This window comes from Neophocaena asiaeorientalis, unplaced genomic scaffold (genome assembly GCF_003031525.2).
Source record: "Neophocaena asiaeorientalis asiaeorientalis breed wild unplaced genomic scaffold, Neophocaena_asiaeorientalis_V1.1 scaffold218, whole genome shotgun sequence".
Lineage (NCBI taxonomy): Eukaryota > Metazoa > Chordata > Mammalia > Artiodactyla > Phocoenidae > Neophocaena > Neophocaena asiaeorientalis.
The window spans coordinates 12,917,440-12,941,643 of NW_020172818.1; the positions used below are offsets into that span (position 1 = coordinate 12,917,440).

At 39.6% G+C, this 24,204-nt stretch overlaps 1 protein-coding gene across 1 annotated transcript in view; it reads right to left on the reverse strand.

The window, feature by feature from the left end:
• Positions 1 to 5,989: 5,989 nt before the first annotated feature.
• The window catches only part of SLC9B1 (solute carrier family 9 member B1), a 58,593-nt gene continuing 40,378 nt past the window's right edge, over positions 5,990 to 24,204 (reverse strand). The window contains exons 7-12 of the mRNA XM_024741825.1: positions 17,826 to 18,001; positions 13,479 to 13,585; positions 12,458 to 12,607; positions 9,073 to 9,181; positions 8,399 to 8,535; positions 5,990 to 6,300 (exon numbers count right to left, since the gene is read on the reverse strand). Coding sequence (XP_024597593.1) covers positions 6,088 to 6,300; positions 8,399 to 8,535; positions 9,073 to 9,181; positions 12,458 to 12,607; positions 13,479 to 13,585; positions 17,826 to 18,001 — 892 coding nt within the window. The 3' untranslated portion in view covers positions 5,990 to 6,087. The remainder of the gene's footprint in view (positions 6,301 to 8,398; positions 8,536 to 9,072; positions 9,182 to 12,457; positions 12,608 to 13,478; positions 13,586 to 17,825; positions 18,002 to 24,204) is intronic.

Below are 24,204 nucleotides of genomic sequence, written 5' to 3' on the forward strand. Positions count from 1 at the left end.
ACTGACCCAGGAAAAAATAAATTGTGCATGTGTGTTTGCACAACAGACGCAACCTGTCTTTTGTCTGGGGCTTGGCAGCGTCTGCCCTGTAAGCGTTCCTTCTACGGACTAAAAGTTGAGCAGCTTTAATGTGGGGAAATGTTGGTGGAGTGTGTCTGCCTCTGCAAGCACAGAGGCTGAGTGCAGTGCATACCTGCTCGCAGGGCACACTGTGCCCGGCAGCCCCGAGTCTCTGGCGCACTTTGAGCAGCCCCTCTCCTCAGCCTCTTGGACACTTTGGTTTCCTCTGCTGAATTGTAAAGACAGCACTGCTGCCCATCAGCCTCAAGGGATGGGATGAAGATGGAGTAACACAACCAACTTGTATGCATTTAGGTCCCCTGGAAGCTGACCTTGAGATCAGGACCTACACGAAGCAGGTAGTTTGGGAGGTGATCCCAAGTAGAGGAGTGGGGAACTGAAACAGGCAGGGGAGGACAGACATGAGAGGATGCACTGTGTCAGCAAGAAACTGTGGCTCAACCCCCAGGGAAATTCTGGGAGCCAGGGTAGGACCCACACCTGAGAGCATCCCACGCAGTGGCCTGGAAGGTGGGGTATTTATCCACCAACTCCCTTCCATCAGTGCTGGAGGATGGCTTCCAGGAAGGGTCAATTCCTTTTCCTTCCAGCCTGCTGTGCAGGTGACAAGGGGGGTGGGGCACAGGAGGCCAGAAGAGCCTTGAGCAGGGAAATGTACGCTGCAGTTGGAAGGCTGGCCAGCGTGCCCCCTGGGGTGGCAAGGACAAGGGATATGGGTAGGGCACCAGCAGTGTCTGTTATGGGGCTGTTGTAGGGCTTTATAGGCTATTAATTGATATACAGCTACAAAATGGGGGCAGGGGTCATGGTGGGTCCTGTACACACATGGGTGTAGACATCAGGGACTAGGTCTGCCTGCCTGAAGCAAAGACCCGACCACAGTGGCTTCACCACATAACAAAAGGTCCAGCAGTGAGCAGCAGGGACAGGGACAGCAGCTGCCCAGAGGGGCCCACGCACCTCTTTCTACTCAGTTCCCTCCAGCACTGGCTCTTGTGTGTATATCCATTGCCCCTAGGGTAGCTCTCCAACCTCCAGCATTGCTTCTGCACTCCAGGCATGCTGGGGGCAAAGGGAAGGGCAAAAGGGAGGCTCCAGCTGGTCAGCCTCCTTTTACAAAGAGCTTCCAGGAAGCCCCACTTTCTAGAAGAGTTTTCAGAAAGCAACTTCCACGTGTATCTCAGGGACCAAGATGGCGGCATTTGGCCAAGACAGCTGCAAGGGAGGCTGGGAAATGTATTTTAGGTGAAAACAGGACCACCCAGAGCAAAGTTGGTTTGGGTTAGTGAGGAAAAAGGAGTTAGAGAAGAAATGGGAGGGCAGAGGGCAAGCCCCAGTGGACACCATTTCTAGAGAAGGAAGCCAGCTTGTGATCCTGTGGAGGTCTGTGTGCAGTCTGGCCGGCGTCCTTGTGGAGGAGCCCAGCGTCGAGGTCTGTGTGCAGTCTGGCCGGCGTCCATGTGGAGGAGCCCAGCGTCTCTCCTCAGCAGATGATGATGGAGTGTCTCCGAGCCTGTTTATGGCAGCATTCAGCCGGGGTGATAGCCGCTGCTCTAGCGCTGTTGAAAGCCTGCTCTGTACCTGGTGCTTTGTACACATTTCACTTAATGCACCCAGTGCCCTCGCAAGGCAGCTCTGCTTGAGCCACTTACCTACTTATGGAAAGACAGGAGCCCAGTAATTGGCCCGAGATGAGATGCTGTTGGCAAGGGGACCAGATTTGGTTTCCATCACAACTGTATCCTACGGAAGTTCAGCTCTTTGCTTTAACCGCATTGGCCTACAGGACTGGTAGCTGCTTTGCGGGAGGAAGGTCATCTGCCTCTTTCCAAACAACTCAGTCCCTCCTTCACTAGTTACCCTGTCCCACATTTACCTACAGCTCAAAGTCACACTCCCTGAATCTTGCTGAATCAGAACACCCAGATTATCCAAATTAGACCACGAAGAGGACGGCCAGATTTAGCAAATAAAAATACAGGACACTAGTTAAATTTGGATTCAGATAAACAATGACTTTTAGTATAAGTATGTCCCATGCAATATTGAGGACATACTGAAAAATCGTTCAGAAAATTTTAACTGGACACTCATATTTTATCTGACAGCCCTAACACGCATGCCTCGCTGGCTGTATAACTCACCGAGCTCAGCTCCTTCATTCTATCGGCAGGAAAACATGTGGATTTCTCCCAGGAGGATGCACAGCACATTGGTGGTGGCCCCTGAACTATATCCAGGTCCCAGGATCTGAGGCCCTGACTTTTTCACGAAAGCAAGAGAAGCAGGCGATGGCAGGTCCTAAGAGAGGCAGGGCGGGCCTCCTCGGGTGCAGGTGGAAACTTTACCCATGGATGGTGGGCAAGGTTGATTCTAGCCTCAGCTCTGCTTCCAAAACCCTGCGGGGCCTGGAGCCCATCCTTTCATTTCTGTTTCCCCACTTGCTGCAGGGGAGCTGGACTAGCCCGGGTCTAACACTTCAAGTCTGAATGCCCAAACGCACCCTGACATATGTTATCTCCACTTAGCAGCTGTGGGATTCTGAGCAAGGCGTTTCCTCCTTGAGCCTCAGTTTTCTGCTCTGTAAAATGGGAATGTCAACACCTGGTGGGGTCACTGCCAGAACCAAGGAGCTGTGCCTTATAAGGCACCCTGCAGAGGGCCTGCAATCTGCAGGGGCTCTGGACATGGATATGCCTGTTGTCCCTGACAACCACTCTGCCAGGATCCGTTCTGGGACTCATGGTGACAAGAAGACCTTGACCGACCACCTGACGGTTGCTGAGTGTGTCGCCTGTCTCATGCTCCTCCCCACCGACGAGCCTCTTTACTGAAGTGACTCCATTCACCAGGCACCACGGGGTCTGGCTTGGGTTTAGGTTTCTCACGCCCCTCCAGGGCGCTGGCAGTGCAGGACCCCATGCCACTGTCCTAGGTGGGATGCAGGGCTGGGGTGGGGGAATGATGCTATTGGGGTAGTCCAGATGCAGAGAGGTCCAGATGCAGGAGCTCAGTGGAGCCTCCTTCTAGGTGCCCCACCCTCCTCAACCCAAGCCTTGGCCCAGAAATCTGACTCCCTCCAGATCCAGTCACTGAGGCCCTCCAGGAGGGGTGCCTCCACAGGTCCGGGCCCAGCCTCTGCATGAAGTACCCCAGGGAAACCAAATCACTGGGGGTGATGGGGCTCACAACAAGACCACAGTGCCCTCAGACTGCAGGAGTGACAACTGTACTGGGTATGCCCCCTGGCCAGCAGAGCTGAAACGTAATTATCTGAGCTGGACTTGTGTTCAAGGAGGCACAGAAAGAAATAGAATTGATGTGTTACCCAGCACACACAAATAGAGTTAAAACCGAACCCATGCAAAACAATAGTCACACTACTTCAGAGGTACACTCTGACACTTTGTCTTCTTTTCTATTTCATATTTTAAAACTGTTGGGCACAGCCCACCAAATTGATTTCAGGACTTCCTAATAGGTCATGGCTACAGTTAAATAAATCTTTCTTGGGCATCCTCACTGCAGGCCCCTTAGGTACGATTACCGGAATCTATGACTGAGCAGGTTGGAGTTCTGGCCTGAACTCTTTCCTCTGTTCACTCTGGGAGGCAAGAAACCTGGGCTGGGCATCTAGCTCTGCCTGCCTGCGGGGATGGGCTGTGGTGGGTGAGTCACTGAGAACTCTGAGAGTAGAGGTGATTGATAATCCTCCTGCTGTAGAATGTACAGCTGAGCTGTTAGGAGCACTGGCTCTGGAGCCAGACTGGGTGTGCAGACACTGCCACTTGCTAGCTGTGTGACCCTGGGTAAGTCACTTTACCTTCAGGACGCTCAGTTTCCCCATCTGTAAAATGGGGATGACAGCAGGACCTCATCGGATCGTTGTGAGGATTACATGGGTTCCTACACCAGGTCTGGCATGTGGGGAGTTCAGTAAATATTAGCCAGGATGGTCATCATGGCTGGCTTCACAGGTGTGCAACCTTTCAAGTCTCACAGAGTCCCACTCTCAGAAGGACTTCGTTTAGTGCTTTGCTGTTGCCATCCTGAAAGTCAGTGATTTTTTTCTTTGAACTTGTGCTTTGTAATTGACGTCTGACAGGACAACAGAGTATGCACATGGGATGTGCCAGGTTGCAGTGCATACAGGCGCAGTGGGCAGTGCTCCAAGCAGTTAGCTTGGTTGCTGGACTACACACATACACATATGCCTGGGGTGGCCTGGGGCACTGTGGGGTCCTGGATAGGGGGTGGCTGGGGCTGAGACCTAGGCCTGGGTTGTTGGTGGTGATGGTGGCAGCAGTGAGAGACACTAGGAGAGATGAGGAACTCTATCCCTGGAGCCTGTCCTGGGGGGACCTACATAAACATTAACTCTCTGGCCTGAGGGCCGGGGTAGGAACTGCAGGGGCTCAGGCAGTAAACTTTGTCAGTAAATTATAACAGAATTGAAGTAAACACATGGACATTGCAATACAGCATGCCAGGAGTTATTAGAACTCTTCAGTGAACTTAGAATCTCTGGTTTTGAAAGCTATTGTAATGCTACAAATATCTGAAGTCTTATAAATAGAAATTAAACGTAAAGGTTGTCATATTTGATGGTAAAAAGCACTACATCCATGTCAAGCTTTGATGAACCAATGATTAAAGAGAAAGACAATTTTAAAATAAATTTCCCTTGTAATTCAAGGTATAGTGAAAGAATGCATAAATAGGTGATTGAACTATATGCAAGTCACGAAGCCACTTTTGGTTTCTGGTATAACCTCCACAAGTTACAGGAAATGTCAGACAGTAAACATTAAAATATCATTGTATACACTGATACATTTACAATGTATCATTGTATACATTTACATTTAGAACTAAATTCAGGCTTACATGAAACTGATTTGTATGAAGAGTTAAATCTTTTTAGAAAAAAGCATTCTGCGAGAATCATCAGCTGTAGATGTACTAGAATTTGTATTTCAAAATAATTTATCAGAAATGTATCCCGATGTGATCACAGCTTGTAGAATACTCTTAACAGCTCCAATAATGGTTGTATCAGCAGAAAGTTCCTTCTCAAAATGAAAAATTATCAGAAATGTTTTGTGATCGTGCCTTTGTCAAGAGCAACTGATGTCACTTTCCACCATATCGATTGAAAATGAATGGCTAAAAGTATAAATTCTGATGAACCTAATACACAAATTGGCACAGAAGCAGCAAGGAAAATCTTATCACCAAGCTATCATGTTAATAAGCTATTATTTGTTGTATTATATACATTATGACACCAAAAGTTTATTTTTACAATTTGTAAGTGTATGCTGTTACTCATGTGTCACTATTGTTCTTATGATATTGTGTGCATAATAAAATAGTCTACAGGGAAACACTTTAACTCTTTTAACTGCACTTTTTCCCTGTTTTTGAAACAAGGGGCCCCACATTTTTATTTTCCACTGGGCCCCACAAATTATGTAGCCAAGTGATGGGATGCAGGTGAAAAGCACTGTATAAACTGTAGTAAAACCAGAATTCAAAATGCATTCAGTTGACCCACTTAAATTTGGTGTGTTTTATTCTTGTCATTTTTATTTCTTTTTTCTGGTAATCCTTTTAACTGAATTACTAACCTGATGGAGAGTTCTACTCCTATTTAGAGACTTATACTATCTTATCTTTCTGTCATTAGGTTCATTTAATTTTTTATTATGCTTAGTTTGTATTATGACAGTAAATCCAACCTGATAGAGTTCTTTCAACTTTCCTAGGGTATTTATAAATTTACTTTGTTCTTGAAACACATAAATACTAACAAGGCATTCTATTTTATATTATTTTTGTTAAATTAACTTTGGAATAAAAAGTCATAGGAAACATCTGTAGTGAAATCATATATTTATTAACTCCTTGGTTCTGTGTAGTCTCCACATATTTGTACTTTTTAACTTTTCTCTCATGTAAGAGAATTCATTAAGAGAAGCAGGCAGGTGATGGCAAATCAACTTTTTAATGAAGTTCTAATCCTGCTAATTCCACTTTCATTTTGTTTGGATCATGGCGAGTAAGTACTTTAGGTCCCAGAATGCCAATAATCAGAGCTCCATTTGGAGCTGTGATCAAGATGGCTAGAAAAGCTATTGTCATCACATCCTTCGAATATGATTCCAAATGGGGTGCACTGATTCTTGCTCTTTCTAGAGCCAGAGGACCTAAAACAGCCTACATTTAGAGGAGAAAAAGATGAGGCATAAAGAAAAATGTTAAATGGAGTTAACATATAATAAAAGTAAATAGCCCTGTTAAAACAAATAACACCTAGCACTAGACTACTAGAAAAGAGACAAGACAAAGTGTTGAAGAATTTTCATAAATTACTCATCAATCCTATGTTCTTCCTAGCAAATATATCTGGAAGGGGAGTGAAAAAGTGACAAACCAGTGTGCAGACATTTGGGGGCTGTTTTTGTTTTCTTGTCATCTCAGCTTTCCCCTGTTTAAATATATTTTTTGAGTGCTCACATTATTTTCAGAACCTTAGGAGTTTCACCTAAACCAGAGCTTTGCATATTTGCCTTTACCGTGTACCACTAGGTTCCTGGCTACAAGGAGACAACACAAAATGCTAAGGTTTCTTATGGTTCTTTAGGATTTTGTTGTCTGTCTTCTTGTTCTTACTACTGGGAGGCAGTGTGATACAGTAAAACTGACAAGAGGTTTGGAATCTATACACTGGGCACTGAGACGTTACAAAGTAACTTGCCTAAGGTTATAGGCAAGTAACATGGTATTCAAAATAGGCAGCCTGGTCCCAAGGACCTGCTTTTCTAACCATGACATATAGAGAGTTTTGTTGCATGGAAGCTCACAAGCTTCTGTTTTGGAATAACAATGGAGAAAATCTCAGGAAATCAAGACATTGTATTGCCAGGTTAAACAGTCTGACAATAAGTAGCAATACCTTATCACTGAATCAGAGAGCAAAACTACAAGGTCTGACTTTTCTCTCTCTTTCCTTCATTCATCATTCATTCTTGTAGGCATGCAGTGCTTATTTATTGTGTACCTCCTGCATGTTAGGCACTGTGTTAAGTGCTAGGGAAAAAGAATAACAGAAAAAACAAGCACTGTTCCTATCCTTCCTATATAATCTAGCGGGGAGATTCAGTCATCAATCAAATAGTCATACAAATTAAATATATAATTAAAAATAATATATGTGCATTCATGTATGGTAGAGTGGGTGGCAGGCATAGGAAAGATATATTTTAAAAAGAATCAACGTCTCCAGTTTAAAATCATAACACTTAGCTCTACAATATTCAGCAAAATGTAAAAATTCCAATTTTCAGATATACTTTTTTTAATAATCAAAAAAAGGTGTCTTTTTTTAAAAATTTAAACAATGATTCAAATATAATGCAAATCTGACACCTCACACTCTGATACCTAAAGGCAAAGCACTCCTCAGAGCATCCTACAGCCCCACAACCAGCTCCTCCCCATGCACAGAGCTGCTGCTCCCTACCCCCCACCCCCAAGTTCATTCACTTTCAGGGGCTTCTTATGTGATTTTGGACTCACAAATAAGTTGTAAAAGTAATACAAAGACTTTCTATATACCCTTACATCCAGATTTCCCAAATGTTAACTCTTGTATGACCACAGTACAATAACCAAAAATCAGAAAATTAACACTGGTATAATATATATTATATATATACACACACACATACACTAATCTAGAGACCTCATTCAAATTTCAACAACTGTCCAAATAATGTCCTTTTTTTTTGGACCAGGAGCCAATGCCTGAACTAAATCCACTGCATTTAGTAAGTGTTTCCTTGGTCTCCTTTTATGGGAGACAGATCCTTAGTCTGTCTTTGTCTTATGTGACCTTGACACTTTTGAAGAGTACTGGTCAATTTTGCACACTGTCTCTCACTTTGCTTTTGTCTAATGTTTTCTCATGATAAGATTGACGTTATGTGTATTTGGCAGGAACGCCCAGAAGTAATGATGTGCCCTTTTCAGCGCATTCAGATATACTCTTATTTTATATCTTGGGAAAATAGAAAAATGTTTTTGTAAGTTTAGGAAGTATTTGTCATTAAAAGCACAATTTTCAATTTCAGAAAAATTGCTTTTAAAAGTGAGTTTCTTAAAGATTACATTAATTTTAATGAGTAGTTACGATCAATCAAACATTTTAAAAGTAAGGTTAATGGCCCATATTTTGTGACTGGATGTTTTTTTCATTTAGAATTTTTTAAAAAATCAACATTAAAATAATTAGAATGACTTAATATGTTCTTACTTGGACTGTAGCTTTGGGCATCCACGATAAAGCAATAAATATTTTCTCCTTAAAATTAAAACCAGCAAAAGACATCAATACAAATGTAAAAGAAATTCGAACCAATAATGCCAAACTCAGTGTAACAACACAAATGCCTACAACAGATAAAAACAAACATAAATAACACAATATTTGGGAAGTAGTGGTTCTTTATGCCTAGAGATATGATTTGTAAATGGGTTGAAAGCATTTTAGGGCTAGTGTCTCTGTATATCTTTATTGTTTTAAGTAAAAACAATAATCATAAAAATACAAATATGATGCAAGAGATAATATGATGTTGGAGGTATGATGAAAAATAAGATAAATTACATTTATTTAATTCTGAGCTAACAGACGTTGAACTTTTACTATAAATGAAAGTATTCAAAAGATGCTAATGGTATCCAATATTTCCCCTCAGAAAAATTTCTAATCTCCATTTCCCCAGATCACTCAGGGAAGATATTCAGGGTTGTCTTTGGTTACAAAGAGCGTACAGGATAAAGGAAGAACAAATGTATGTTACACACGTACTTCTGAAGAAGGTCCTTGTAGCATTCAAAGACATGTTGTAAATAAAAATAAAAATTATTCAAAGTCTTCTTAAATATTTTCAAATCTTATATTTTTGTGCCTCTAATCATTCTTACCAATAGCATTTGATGTAAGAGATGTGACAGATACTTCCGCTCCAACCAAACCAAAAAGAAGAGGTTGAAAAATATTCCATGCAGTTCCGATAATTTTTTGGACTCTAATCTGTAGAAAAGGGTAATAACTTTTCAGTTATTGTGACACATATAAGTATTTGCATTTCAGAAGTTTAAAGTCTCTCTTAACGTTTAATAAACTTAAGATATTTTATTTGTGGAAGAAATGTTAAAACAATAAAAATTAAATGAGTAGGTTAATTCTTTTATACAAACACCTAGGTAGAATTTGATTAAAAGAAATCTACAAAGCAATAAAATAAAAATATTATTTGGTAATTCTGTCATGGAACAAGTAAGGTCTTTGAAGTTCCACACATGTTCTGATGGTACAGTAAGAGTTCTACCTTGTGTTTGTAAGGCAACTGAACAGAGATAGAACTACATCATGCCTGATGAGAACATACTCAAGATCATTCAGACCTCTCAGCTCTCAAAAATGAGCTGGGAAGACCTCCACTAAAAATTATCCTGGGACCAAATCCCATGAAAGTGAATCCTGATAGGTCCTAAACAACTAGGAAAAAAATTCTGGTGATCTGTTAGGCCTGCTTCCAAAGGAGCCATATTGAAAACATCAAAGTTACTTTCTCCTTAAAACCAAACCAAAACATTTAATAGATTCTAACTTGATTGCCTGCCTGGCTTCCCTTTCTGGGAATGAATCCCCCCAGTGCTGCTTCCACAATTACATGGTTATAGGAAATGCCCCTAGTGACATAACAGTACTCTGGCTCTTTTCCAGAAATTTGGATGAAGAGATTTTAGTCTCAGTTTGGGTTTATCTTTTTTTTTTACAGGTGGAGATACATAAAACTTTAATATCCTTTGTTTGAGGCATAAACTATCTTCATAACTACTCCCCTTATGACTAGGTTTTCTGGTTGCCGTTTATAAAAGTAAGTTTAAAAAAGGAAGTAACAAAAGAAAACCAATATAACTCTTTCTTCTTTGTAGCACATTATCCTAGTTGTTACTTTTAATCTTTAAAATCTATTCTTTACTTTTTGATTTCCTTTATCATGTAAACAAACCAGTAGTTCTCATTTATTTGTAATTTATTATTAGTGATTTAATTTCTCTTATAATTATGAATTTATCAGAATGCTAAACAAAATGCCCATGTGATTTTTGGATAGGGACGTTCTCAAGCTGATTCTAAAATTTATCTAAGAAAGAATATGGGCAGGAACAGCCAAGAAATAATTTAAAAATAGGTATAATAAGAGGGAATCTTCTATATAGATTTTGAGACATAAAACTACAGTGATTTAAAATAGAGTGGTATTGAGCTTCCCTGGTGGCGCAGTGGTTGAGAGTCTGCCTGCCGATGCAGGGGACGCGGGTTCGTGCCCCGGTACGGGAGGATCCCACATGCCGCGGAGCGGCTGGGTCCGTGAGCCATGGCCGCTGAGCCTGCGCACCCGGAGCCTGTGCTCCACAACAGGAGAGGCCACAACAGTGAGAGGCCCGCGTACCACCAAAAAAAAAAAAAATAGAGTGGTATTGGCATAGAAATAGATAAGTTTAAATAGATTCCAGAAGTAAATTTATATATACATATATATATATAGGAGTTTAGCACATGTTAAAAGAGACACTTAAAAAGTCATTGAATAATTAATGGATTAATCAATAAATACTTTGGCAAAAATAGACGATACAATTCATATGCATATATATATTATATGTATGTATATATATATGTATGTCTATGAATACATATATATAAACACACACATGTACATCCTTACCTCACATCATTCACAAAAATAGATTCCAGCGGGATTAAAGAACTAAATGAAACACAAAACAAATGACCAAAGTATTAGATGATAATATATAAGATGTTATAATGTTTATAATCTCATAATCTTGGATGAAAAAATTTTTCTTGAACAAGATGCAGAACCCAAACCAAAAAGGAAAAACTGACAGATTTGACTATAGGAAATTTTACTGCCATACAAAAGACATCAAAAAAAAAGTTGAAGATAAGCAAAAATTACACACAACATGTAGACAACAAAGAATTAGTAGCCCTAACATATAAAGAAACTCTATAAATTAGGAACAAAAAGGCTAATAAACCGATTAAAAAATGGGCAAAGAATATGAGTAAGTAGTTATAAAAGAATATATGGATAGAAGCTTACTCCACTACTAATCAGAGAAATATAAATAAAGAATAACAATGTAATATAGTTTCTTACCCATTGTTAAAAGAAAATTGATAATACCCAAGATTGTTGATGGGTTTAGGTATTAGAGACTCTCCTACACTGCTGGTAGTAAACTGTAAATAAAATCCTTTTTAGGTATAATTTGGCAGTACCCATCAAAATAGAAATGTACAATTTCTAAATCCAGCCATTCCACTTCTAGAAATCTATTCCTTCAGAAGTACTTATACATTTGCAAAACCACACATGAATAGGATTGTTCAAGGAAGTACTGTTTGTAATAACAAAACATGGAAGTGATCTGTCTACAGATAGAGGAGTGATTAGAGGAAATGATCTGGGAAGGGGATTTGATATTTGGCAATGGTGGGGGAAAGGGAGTCTTTTACATTGTATTCCATATGTGGGCCTTCTTATTGTTTTATTTATTTATTTATTATTATTATTTTAAAAATAAATAAATTAATTTATTTATTTATATTTGGCTGCATTGGGTCTTCCTTGCTGTGTGCGGGCTTTCTTTTAGTTGAGGTGAGCGGGTGCTACTCTTCGTTGCGGTGAGTAGGCTTATTGCGGTGGCTTCTCCTGTTGCAGAGCATAGGCTCCAGGTGCGCGGGCTTTAGTAGTTGTGGCACGCAGGCTCGGTAGTTGTGGCTCGCGGGCTCTAGAGCGCAGGCTCAGTAGTTGTGGCGCATGGGCTTTGTTGCTCAGCAGCATGTGGGATCTTCCCGGACCAGGGCTCGAATCCATGTCCCCTGCATTAGCAGAAGGATTCTTAACCACTGCACCACCAGGGAAGTCCCCTTCTTACTGTTTTAATATTTTATGAGCATATTTGCATGTATTAATTGTATAACTAAAATTTTAATAAATAAAATAATGAAATCAATAAAAGTTATATAATCCTATTGCATTAAACTTGGGAAAAAGAGAGAGGCCTGATGTGATAACTCAACTTCTGATTGCGTTGTAGTCCTTCTTCTAAATATTTTATTTCCTTGACTGATTCATTCACTGCCTTGAAGATACAAACTTATGGAACATCTTCCAGCTAGCGTGCAATTTCCTAAAATGTCCATTATAGATGTAAGAAAAATGCAGTTATTTTATCTTTTAAGAAATGGTGTATTAAAAATATTCACCTTTTCTTTGGACCAACTTGTCCCTGCGATGAAGCTCAATACCAGCGTGCATAATCCTCCAGCTGCATGCAAACCGAGGCGCTGGCTGCCTAAGACACCGGAAACACACAGACTCAAAATAAGAGATGCTCTCTTCGCTGCAAGCTTTCCCTAGAATTTGGAAATTAATTTATGTTAAAGATATAATACAGTTATCATATTATCTATCATTTATTATTGACCCTTTGATACCATGTCTTATGTTGTATAAAATAATGTCTAAAATTTTGACTTTCTCACCACATATTTTAGCCAACTTGGTATCAAGTGACAAAATTTGCAATTACTGAGTTTCACCTTCTGCCATATCTCTGATACTAATGTCAGTAAAATGGTTATAATACTTTAACTGTAAGAGAAGAAGGGAAGAAAAGAGACCCATATAACCTGTAGTTCCATATAACATAACCAAAGAATTCTTAAAAATAAATGTCTGAATATCTTTTTAGCTAAGACAATAACTGCAGGGAAATTAAGATGGAAGTTACAGAAATCTAAGAGTAATGGGATGTCCTTTAGGGCAGGAAAGGGTTGAGTTTGATAGTGTGTCCTTGGTCAAAGGGAGAGGGAGTGAATTTAAGTCAGAAAATATGCAGAGATAAATGGGAATATATTTCTCCAAAAGTGTTCAACGTAAAGTTTGAGGGAAAAAGACTTTTTTTTAAATGTCAGGAGTCAACAGGCAATTTAATGAAGAAAGGAGTGGGATGGAATGGAGAAGGTACTCTGAATTAAGTACATTTTTCTGATATTCCTTATTTGCCTAATCAGGAAGCAGGGACTTCAGTTAGGGCCACTGACCTGGATCAATCACAACTGTGCTCAGTTTTAAGCAGAGTAGGCACTGGAGGCTTCTTTTGGAGAAAGCGAACTAAATATTAAATTTATTATTTCATGGGTCTTCTAAAAGTTCAAATTTTTGAAAGAAATGTCTTTTGAAAGAAATACTGTACTTCCAAACAATGGATTATTTTTTATTTACCTGATCTCTACTTGGAAAATATCGAGTAAACATTCCCAAAACAATTCCTACCAGCACACCAATAAGTACATCCCGAAAAGCAGACAGGAGGTTGCTAAGTACACCACCTGTAAGGGCACACAATAAGAAAAACATTTCATAGAGAAGTATTTTCACATACCCAACACATCAGAAAATCAAATGTAGGTGATTCATAAAGAAAGGTATGTATCATAGAATAAATATGCCAAAATGGACCTTTAATGTTCCAACACATGAAAACATACACACATCTACTTGATAAATTGAATATGTACTCTCCAATGATTTAATACGTATACACAACTCAGAAATGTTCATTGAATAAATAGGCCAGAAAACAAAGCAGTAATAAGCCACAATGTGCTCCCCTTACACACCCAACCTAAAAGACCAGGTGAGGTAGAAGAACGCACAGAGACTGGCAAAGGAGAACCTCTGGCACCTAGCACATGGTTGGTAATGTTTTCCTCTGATATTCTATTATGATAAACAAATGATTTAAACATAAAAAGGACAATTTAATAACAACAACAACAACATAAAAAAAAGATTTAACCCAGGGTCAATCCTAGGAATATTCAAGGATCAACTGATTTTTCAATATAATGTCTCATGGATACATGTAGTTTGTTGTAATACGTTTGAAAAAATATCCAGAGTCACACAAAAAAGTTCAGCTATGCTCTGTGTATCCAACTCAATAAGGTATGTAAATATACATATTTTAGAACTATTTTCCCATTAAAAATAATAGAAGTGGAGGGTGACAACAGTAAGAAGGTAGAATGGGAACCCCAGAACCTTGGTCCCCTACAGAGACACCCATTTAACAACAATATACAGTCCAAAAGGCTTTCTGCTCATTTAAAAAATTATAGCAAGAGAAAAGCAACACATCATATATAAGAGAGCGCCCATAAAATTATCAGAGGCTTACACAGCAGGAACCTTATAAGAAGGTAGGATGATATATTCAAAAATTTGAAAAAAAAAATGCCATCCAAGAATACTATCCCACAAAATTGTCCTTCAAGGTGAAGGCAAAATTAAGACTTCCTCAGATAAACAAAGGCTGATGGAGTTCATCACCACTAGACCTGCCTAACAAGAAATGTTAAAGGGAATCCTTAAAGTGGAAATAAAAGGATGTTAGACAGCAACACAAAAGCATTAAATATAAACCTCCAGTAAAAGTAAATAGATGAATTCAGAATCCTGTAATACCTTAATGGTGGTAAGGAAATCACTTTTAATTCTATTTTGGAATTTAAGATAAAAGCACAGGGCTTCCCTGGTGGTGCAATGGTTGAGAGTCTGCCTGCCGATGCAGGGGACACGGGTTCGTGCCCCGGTACGGGAGGATCCCACATGCCGCAGAGCGGCTGGGCCCGTGAGCCATGGCCGCTGAGCCTGTGCGTCCGGAGCCTGTGCTCCGCAACAGGAGAGGCCACAACAGTGAGAGGCCCGCGTACCGCAAAAAAAAAAAAAAAAAAAGCACAAAAGATAACTGTAAAACTATGTTAATGGATACATAATATAAAAAATGTAATTTGTGACAATGATTACATAAAGTGAGGAGGCTGAGAGGTAAAGGAGTAGAGGAGTAGAGCTTTTGTATGCAATTGAAGTTGTTATCATTTTAAAACAGATTGCTATAAACTTTAAGGACGGAAAAAGATATTCCATGCAAATGGTACCCCAAAGAGAGCAGGGGTGGTCATACTTATATCAGACAAATAGACTTTAGGTCAAATACTGTCACAAGACGTAAAGAAGGACATTACATAATGGTAAAAGGGCCAATTGACCTGGAAGGTAAGGTTAGATCTCAATATCTACTATATTCCAAAATATAGATGCTTTGAAGATCTAATGTGTAAAATAAAACTTTAAAAGTCCTTAAACTTTTAAGAGACAGTTTACATAGTTATGTGGTGGAAGAGGATTTTTAAGCATGTACCTGCTTGGTTTCCATTTTTTCAGTCCTCCTCAAATTAGTTTTGGTCTCCTGTAGCATGTTCCCCTAGCATCTTATGCTATGTAATATTTATTACATCTGTAATTATTTGTTTAATATAAACCCCTTGAGACCATTGGCCACGTGGTCTTCTCTGTCTGCTGTGTCGGGAGGCAGGATCGAATAGTAGTTAAAAGTGTGGGCCTGGGGTCAGACTGCTAGGTTTGCATCTTGGTTCCCCTACTTATTAGATCTGTGACTTTGAGCACATTACTTAACCTCTGTTCCTTAGTTTCCTTATCTGCAAAATGAGCATAGCACTATTGTGACTATTGAGTCAAAACATCTACAGAACTTACAGCAAGTACAAAGCAATTACTCAATAAAAACTAATATTGCTGTTCACTGTTGATCCTCAGTGTTTGATACAGTAGCTGGTACAGTGGAAGAGGAGCACAAAAAATATTTTTTGAATGACTGATACCAGTCAAGGAAAAGGTGGCCAGATCTGACAATAAAAAATTTAGGACTTCTGAATGGCAGAAAAGAGATAAAGTTAAAAGTCAAATTACAAAAACCATAGCATATAAAACAAATGATTATCATTCTTAATTTTGTGCAGAATCTTAACAAATCAAAAGAACAAATGATGAACACACCTATAGGATATAGGCAAAATATTTCAAGAAAAGCAATCTATTAAACATTCCAAAATGCTAATGGCCAATAAACACGAACATTTGTTTAACATCACTAGTATTCAAAGTACTTCATTTAAAGGGACCTCACTCTTCACCTGTCAAATTAGCTAAGCTAAAAAGGACTAGTAAATACCTAATTTTGAAGAAGGTGAGGAGAAACTGGCATGCTTGTGCACCCTGGTAGGACAAGATATTGTGGCAATATATTTCAAAAATCTTAGAATGTTATATACTTTTAACTCAATAATTTCTCTTTTAAGATTAAGAAAATATTGGGACTTCCCTGGTGGCGCAGTGGTTAAGAATCTGCCTGCCAAAGCAGGGGACATGCGTCCAGTCCCTGGTCCAGGAAGATCCCACATGCTGCAGAGCAACTAAGCCCGTGTGCCACAACTACTGAGCCTTCGAGCCACAATTACTGAAGCGCAGGTGCCTAGAGCCCATGCTCTGCAACAAGAGAAGGCACCTCAATGAGAAGCCCACGCACCGCAATGAAGAGTAGCCCCCACTCGCCACAACTAGAGAAAAGCTTGCGCACAAAAATGACCCAACACAGCAAAAAATAAAAATTTTTTTTAAAAGTATTAAAAAAGATTAAGAAAATATTAAGATTAGGTACAACTATTTAGCTGTTCAACCAAGCATTATTTTAATAGTAAATACTGGTGTCAATTTCAATTTTCAACATGTTAAGTAACCATGATGCGGCCAATCGAATACTATGCAACCATTTCAAATGTCATAGAAATATTTACTGAAAAGGACCATGTTTGCAATACACAGGTAAATGCAAAACAACTCAGGTTATAAGAAAGTATGGTTACTATTCAATAATTTTATAAGAATATTGGGAGGGAGAGAAAGAGCTAGAGATAGATGGGGATGGGGGAGAAAAGGAGAAGTCTGGGTGAATTTACATCAAAAGATTCACAATTATTATTCCTGGGGGTATAACTATTACATACTTTATTTCTATATTTTCCCTTTTTTCCTTCTTATTCATTTATATCTTATGATTTTAAGAGAAACTATATATATAACTTTTCAGCTTTAAGATGTTTTGGTGCTTTAATAATACAGAATATTGAACTTCGAACACTGGCAGATAATTAATGCATTATTAAATGTGGAATGTTTACTTTCACAATTTCTGCCAAGTGACATTCAAGACCAAATATCACCTCGGGATTTAGAATTGTTGCAGGATCTTGTCCCATCACTACCAAAAAGACACACACTTGTCCACACTCTATATATTTAAGTTGGCTTAGTAACAGAGCAACCAGTTATTTATAATGATGGTCAGAAATGTACATCTCCAAAATATCTATTCGATATATTAGTAGTACTAATAATACTGCTGCCTAAATTTTTCTATTGAAAACTGTGACAAAATTCCAAAGCAACAAGAGCAGATAAATGGTAATAATATGGGTTATCAAATTAATTGGAATATTTAGCTATTAAAAGGAAATCATTTGTGTTAAGTAGTGGTATCTTAACCCATTGAAATTCCTTCTCTGGTCTAGAATGAGCTGTCTATGAAGAATAAAAAGATGTTACATAGAAAAGTCTTCATTAATAAATGCAGAGGCAAAGCCACAAACCTTGTTTAAAGAACCAAAACAGCAATGAATTGTACGGTAGCTATTGTATTTTTTTGTTTACCTGAGGAGAAGACTATGCTGAAGCATGTATTGAATCCACTGATAGCCACGACATCATCCAAACTGCTGGCAGCTACTAATAAGGTTGGAATGCCTTTCTCAAAACCATATCCCTTTTCTTGCAAATGTAGCATGGAAGGGACAACAACAGCAGGAGAGACTGCACCGACTACAAAACTGAGAGAAAACTCTTTGAAAACCAACTTAAAAACATCCTTTTAACGAAAGTGTTTTATAGTAAATTGTACAACAAATGTATTAACCTTTACAAGGACTTTTTTATTGGAGTATAATTGCTTTACAATGTTGTGTTAGTTTCTGCTGTACAGCAAAGTGAATCAGCTATATGTATACATATATTCCCTCCCTCTTGGACCTCCCTCACCCCCCTTCCCACCCATCTAGGTCATCACAGAGCACTGAGCTGAGCTCCCCGTGCAACACAGCAGGTTCCCATTAGCTATCTATTTTACACATGATAGTGTATATATGTCAACCCTAATCTCCCAATTTGTCCCACCCTCCCTTTCCCCCTCTGTGTCCACATGTCTGTTCTCTATATCTGTGTCTCTATTCCTACCCTGGAAATAGGTTCATCTGTACCATTTTTCTAGATCCCATATATGTGTGTTAATATACGATATTTGTTTTTCTCTTTCTGACTTACTTCACTCTGTATGACAGTCTCTAGGTCCATCCACATCTCTACAAATGACCCAGTTTCATTCCTTTTTATGGCTGAGTAATATTCCATTATATATATGTACCATATCTTCTCTTTACAATGACTTTGAATGCAAAAATTCTGCTCTTGAGTGAATGTCATTTAATGGTGGTAAAAATGTTCACACATTCTTTAGTGCTGGTTAAAACTCTATAGAAATTTCATTCAAGATGTTGGGTCAAGCACAAATTGCAGCCTTTACCTCCATCTCAAAACCATTTGAAGTGAAGACATGAAAATAATAGGAGAGGGAGGAACCAAGATGACGGAGTAGGACATGCTCTCACTCCCTCTTGTGAAAACACCAGAATCACAACTAGCTGCTGGACAACACTGACAGGAAGACACTGGAACTCGCCAAAAAAGGTACCCCACATCCAAATACAAAGGAGAAGCCACAATGAGACGGTAGAGGGGCGCAATCACAGTAAAATCAAATCCCATAACTGCTGGGTGGGTGACTCATAGACTGGAGAACCCTTATACCACAGAAGTTCACCCACTGGAGTGAAGGTTCTAAGCCCCACGTCAGGCTTCCCAACCTGGGGGTCTGGCAACGGGAGGAGGAATTCCTAGAGAATCAGACTTTGAAGCCTAGTGGGATTTGATTGCAGGACTTCAACAGGACTGGGGGAAACAGAGACTCCATTCTTGGAGGGCACACAGAAAGTAGTGTGTGCATCGGGACCCAGGGGAAGGAGCAGTGACCTCAGGGGAGACTGAACCAGACCTACCTGCTAGTGTTGGAGGGTCTCCTGCAGAGGCAGCCGGTGGCTGTGGCTCACCGTGGGGACAAGGACACTGGCAGCAGAAGTTCTGGGAAGTACTCCTTGGTGTGAGCCCTCCCAGATTCTGTCATTAGCACCAGCAAAGAGCCCAGGTAGGCTCCAGTGTTGGGTTGCCTCAGGCCAAACGACCAACAGGGAGGGAACCCAGCCCCACCCATCAGCAGTCAAGTGGATTAAAGTTTTACTGAGCTTTGCCCACCAGAGTAACAGTCAGCTCTACCCACCACTAGTCCCTCCCATCAGGAAACTTATACAAGCCTCTTAGATAGCCTCATCCACCAGAGGGCAGAGAACAGAAGCAAGAAGAACTACAATCCTGCAGCCTGTGGGACAAAAACCACATTCACAGAAAGATAGACAAGAAAAGGCAGAGGGCTATGTACCAGATGAAGATACTGGGCATATACCCAGAGAAAACCATAATTCAAAAAGACACACGCACCCCATTGTTCATTGCAGCACTATTTACAACAGCCAGGTCATGGAAGCAACCTAAATGCCCATCGACAGATGAATGGATAAAGAAGATGTGGTACATATATACAATGGAATATTACTCAGCTATAAAAAGGAACGAAATTGGATCATTTGTTGAGACATGGATGGATCTAGAGACTCGTACAGAGTGAAGTAAGTCATAAAGAAAAAACCAAATATCGTATATTAACGTATGTATGTGGAACCTAGAAAAATGGCACAGATGAACCGGTTTGCAGGGCAGAAGTTGAGACACAGATGTAGAGAACAAACGTATGGACACCAAAGGGGGAAAGCCGTGGTGGGGTGGGAAAAAAAATTCAAACTACCTCCTCATCCTCCTCTAAGTAAACATGGACTACTATTTAAGATTCAAAATTATTTCCTATTTAATTTTGTCATTTTTAATATTTAATTGTTAGAATTGTGATGATATTTAATACAATTTTGAAATTCAAACCAAAAAACCCAGCATGTATGATATAACCCTAATTTTATTAAATATATATTATTTTAAAAAAAGAAAAGAAAATAATAGGAAAATCCATAACCTAGCTAGAAGACAAAAGAGGAATCCTCAATGGACGAGAAACTAAGTGTATACAGGAAGATTAGAGACAGACAGTTTAGGATTGAGAAAGGAAACCACAAGCCAAAAAGCGTATAAGATTGCTACAGAAGATACGGTGTACTCCTAAAAATGTCCCAAGCCCAGAAGGCAGATCCTGGGAATAGGAGGCACCTCTGAGGAAATCAAATGGTAATTACTTAGAGTACCACCATAAGAATGGCCAGTCAGATGTAGTCTCCACACCATTCCTACCTCTTGAACAAGTCAGTAAGGAAGACATCTGCCCAAAAGAAGGAACAATGAGTGTGGGCACCTAAGTCACAAAGGCAAATGAGAAAATTTCTGGGGTGGTTGATGACACCCCTGAGGAATGGGGAAATTCCTGCTCAGAATACCTTCTGTTCGTATATCCCATCCAGAAACTTGCCTTGTCTCTTCCACATTCACCTTCTAAATGCTGCAGCAGTGATGCGCGTGGTCCCCACCAGAACCCATTTGCCAGGCCAGTGTACGTGTGCCCCAGCTGCTGCTTCTTGCCTGCTAACCACTGACAACTGCAGCTTTCTGGGAGCCTTGCCCTGATAACAAGAGCTTACCTGTGGATGCTAAGGAGGTTCACCACTTCCCACTTCCAGACAGCTCCTGCCAATGACTGACTGATGTGAGGGTCTAACAGTTTAGCTTCTTTGCCTCTGGCTGTACAACCTCTCTGGTGCAGTTTATAATCAAGATTTCCCTAGGGACTCAAGAAGAACCTAGAATTCTCTGAAAACACATATTTGCCCAGTTCAGTGGTTCCTGAACTTTACGGCACATTGGAACCACCTATTTATCTGCTGCTGCTTAACAAATCATGCCCAAATTTAGAAGCTTAAAACAACACACATTTATTATCTCACAACCTCTGTGGGTCAGGAGTCTGGGTATGGCTTAGCTGCATGCCTCTTCCTACCCAAGGTCTCTCATGAGGTGGATGGGAAAAGATCTGCTTTCAAGTTTACTCACATGGCCGTTGATAGGTTCAGCCTCTTGCCATGAGGGCTTCTCTGCAAGGCTGCTCGCAACATGGCAGCTGTCTTCCCCCAAGACAAGCAATTAAAGAGAGTGCAAGAGAGAACAAGGAAGACAGAAGCCATTGTCTTCTTATGACCTAATCTTCTTAGAAGAAATATCCTATCACTTCTGCGGTATTCTGTCCATTAGAAGCAAGTCAGTAAGTCCAGCCCACGTTTAAACAAAAGTTTAAATATCAGAAAGCAGGGATCACTGACAGTGATCTTACCATGTACTTGGGATCTTTAAAAAATACTGATGCCTGGATTCACATTCCAAGACATTCTGATCTGATCTAGGATGAAGTTTGACCTGAATACTGGGATATTGTAAAGTTTTTTAAGTGTTGTAAAAACTACATAATATAAAATTAACTTTCTTTATTTTTAAGTGTACAGTTCAGTAGTGCAAATGATATTCACATTGTTGTGTAACATATACTTAGAACTTTTTCATCTTGCAAAACTGAAACTCTATACTCATTGAACAACACCCTTTTCCCCCTCACCCAAGCCCCTGACAACCACCATTCTACTTTCTGTTAACATGATTTTGACTACTCTAGACATATCAGTGGAATCATACAGTATTTGTCCCAGCTTATTTCACTCAACATAATGTCCTCAAGGTTTATCCATGCTGTAGAATGAGACAGGACTTCCTTCTTTTTTACAGCTGAATAATATTCCTCTGTGTGTGTGTGTGTGTGTGTGTGTGTGTGTGTGTGTGTGTGTATCCTACATTTTCTTTATCCATTCATTTGTCCATGGATATTTGGGCTGCCTCTACCTCTTGGCTATTGTGAATTATGTTGCAGTGAACATGGGTGTGCAAATATCTCTTTGAGATCCTACTTTCAGTTGTTCTGGATATATACCCAGAAGTGGCATTATTGGATTAAATGGTAATTTTAATTTCAGTTTTTTGAGGAAACTCCAAACTATTTTCCATAGCAGCTGCCCATTTTATGTTCCCAAAAGCAGTGCATGAATGTTCCAATTTCTCCACGTCTGTGTCAACACTTGTTATTTTCTAGCTTTTTAAAAAATAGTAACTATCCTAATGGGTATGAGGTGTTATCTCATTGTGGTTTGATTTGCATTTTTCTAATGATTATAAATGTTGAGTACTTTCAGATGCTTGTTGGCCATTTGTATATGTCCTTTATAGAAATGTCTATTCAAATCCTTTGCCCATTATTTAGTTATTTTTTAAAATTTGTTGAGTTGTAGGAGTTCTTTACATACTCTGAATATTGATCTCTTTTCAGATATATGGTTTGCAATTATTTTCTCCCATTCTGTGGGATGCCTTTTCACTTTGTTAGTTGTTTCCTTTGCTGTGCAGAAGTTTTTAAGTTTTATGCAGTCCCACTTAGTTTTGCTTTTGTTGCCTGTGCTTTTAGTGTCATATCCAAGAAATCATTGTCAAATTCAACGTCATGAAGTTTTTACATGTGGTTTGCTAGATATAGTATTCTTGGTTGGCCATTTTTTTTCCTTTCAGCATTTTGGATGTATCATCCCATTCCCTTCTGGCCTGCAAGGTTTCCACTGAAAAATCCAGCTATTATCTTAAGGGAGCTCTTGCTTTTCTCTTGTTGTTTTTAAGATTCTCACTTTCTGTGACTTTTGACAGCTGAGTACAATGTGTTTCAGTGTAGGTTTCTTTGGTTTTATCTTAATGGGACTTTTTGATCATCTTGAATTTGTATGTCCATTTCCTTCCTCAAATTTGGAGGTTTTGGCCCATTATTTCTTCAAATAGGATTTCTGACTATTTATTTCTCTCTTCTCTTTCTGAAACTCCCATAATGCATAGGTTGGCCCGTTAAATGGCATCCCACAAGTCCCTTAGGATCTCTTCACTTTCCTTGCTTTTTTTTTGCTCCACTGATTCTATAATTTCAAATAACCTGTCTTCAAGTTCACCGATTCTTTTTTTTCATCCGATCCAGTCTGCTATTGATCCCCTCTAGTCAAATTTTCAAGTTATCATATTCTACAGCTCCAGCATTTATTTTTGGTTCTTTTTTTCATAGTTTCTATATCCTTGTTGGTATTCTCACTTTGTTCATGCATCATTTTCCTGGCTTCTTTTAGATGTCTGCAACATCTTTGAGCTCACTGAGCATTTTTATGATAGTTATTTTGAATTCTTTGTTGAGTAATACATTTCCATTTGTTTAGGGTTGGTTTCTGGAATTTTATTTTGTTCCTTTGATTGAGCCCTGAGTCCCTGTTTCTTTGTATGCCTTGTTATCTTTTGTTGGAAGTTGGATATTTGAAAAAACAGCCACCTCGCCTGGTCTTTATGAAATTCTTCACTAGGGAAAGACCTTCACCAATCATCCCAGCTAACGATTCTGGGAGTCTCTCGAACCTTTCTGGAATGTGCCTTCTCCAGGCTTTGGGGCATTATCTCCAGCTGGACTTTGGCTTTTTCCTACTCCAGAGTAACCCCAGGTATCTATCAGCAGTACTGCAATCAATATCTCCGGAGTAAAGCAATGCACAAGACTCGCCTTTGTTCTCAGTGGACCTCGGGCATCTAAAATGTGCCACTCTCTTTTCTGTCAATGTTCCAAGTCAGATGAGACAGAAACCAGTGCCTTGGGCAGCCTCTTTAAAAGCCAGAATATGAGACACATGTTCCAGCTTTTTCTTTTCCTCCTGAGGGAAAACTCAAAAATTGGGAGTTTCCTCCTGATTGCCCTTGCTCTGTAGGAGGGACGTGGGGTATGGTGGGTAAGTGCAATGGAATGTTC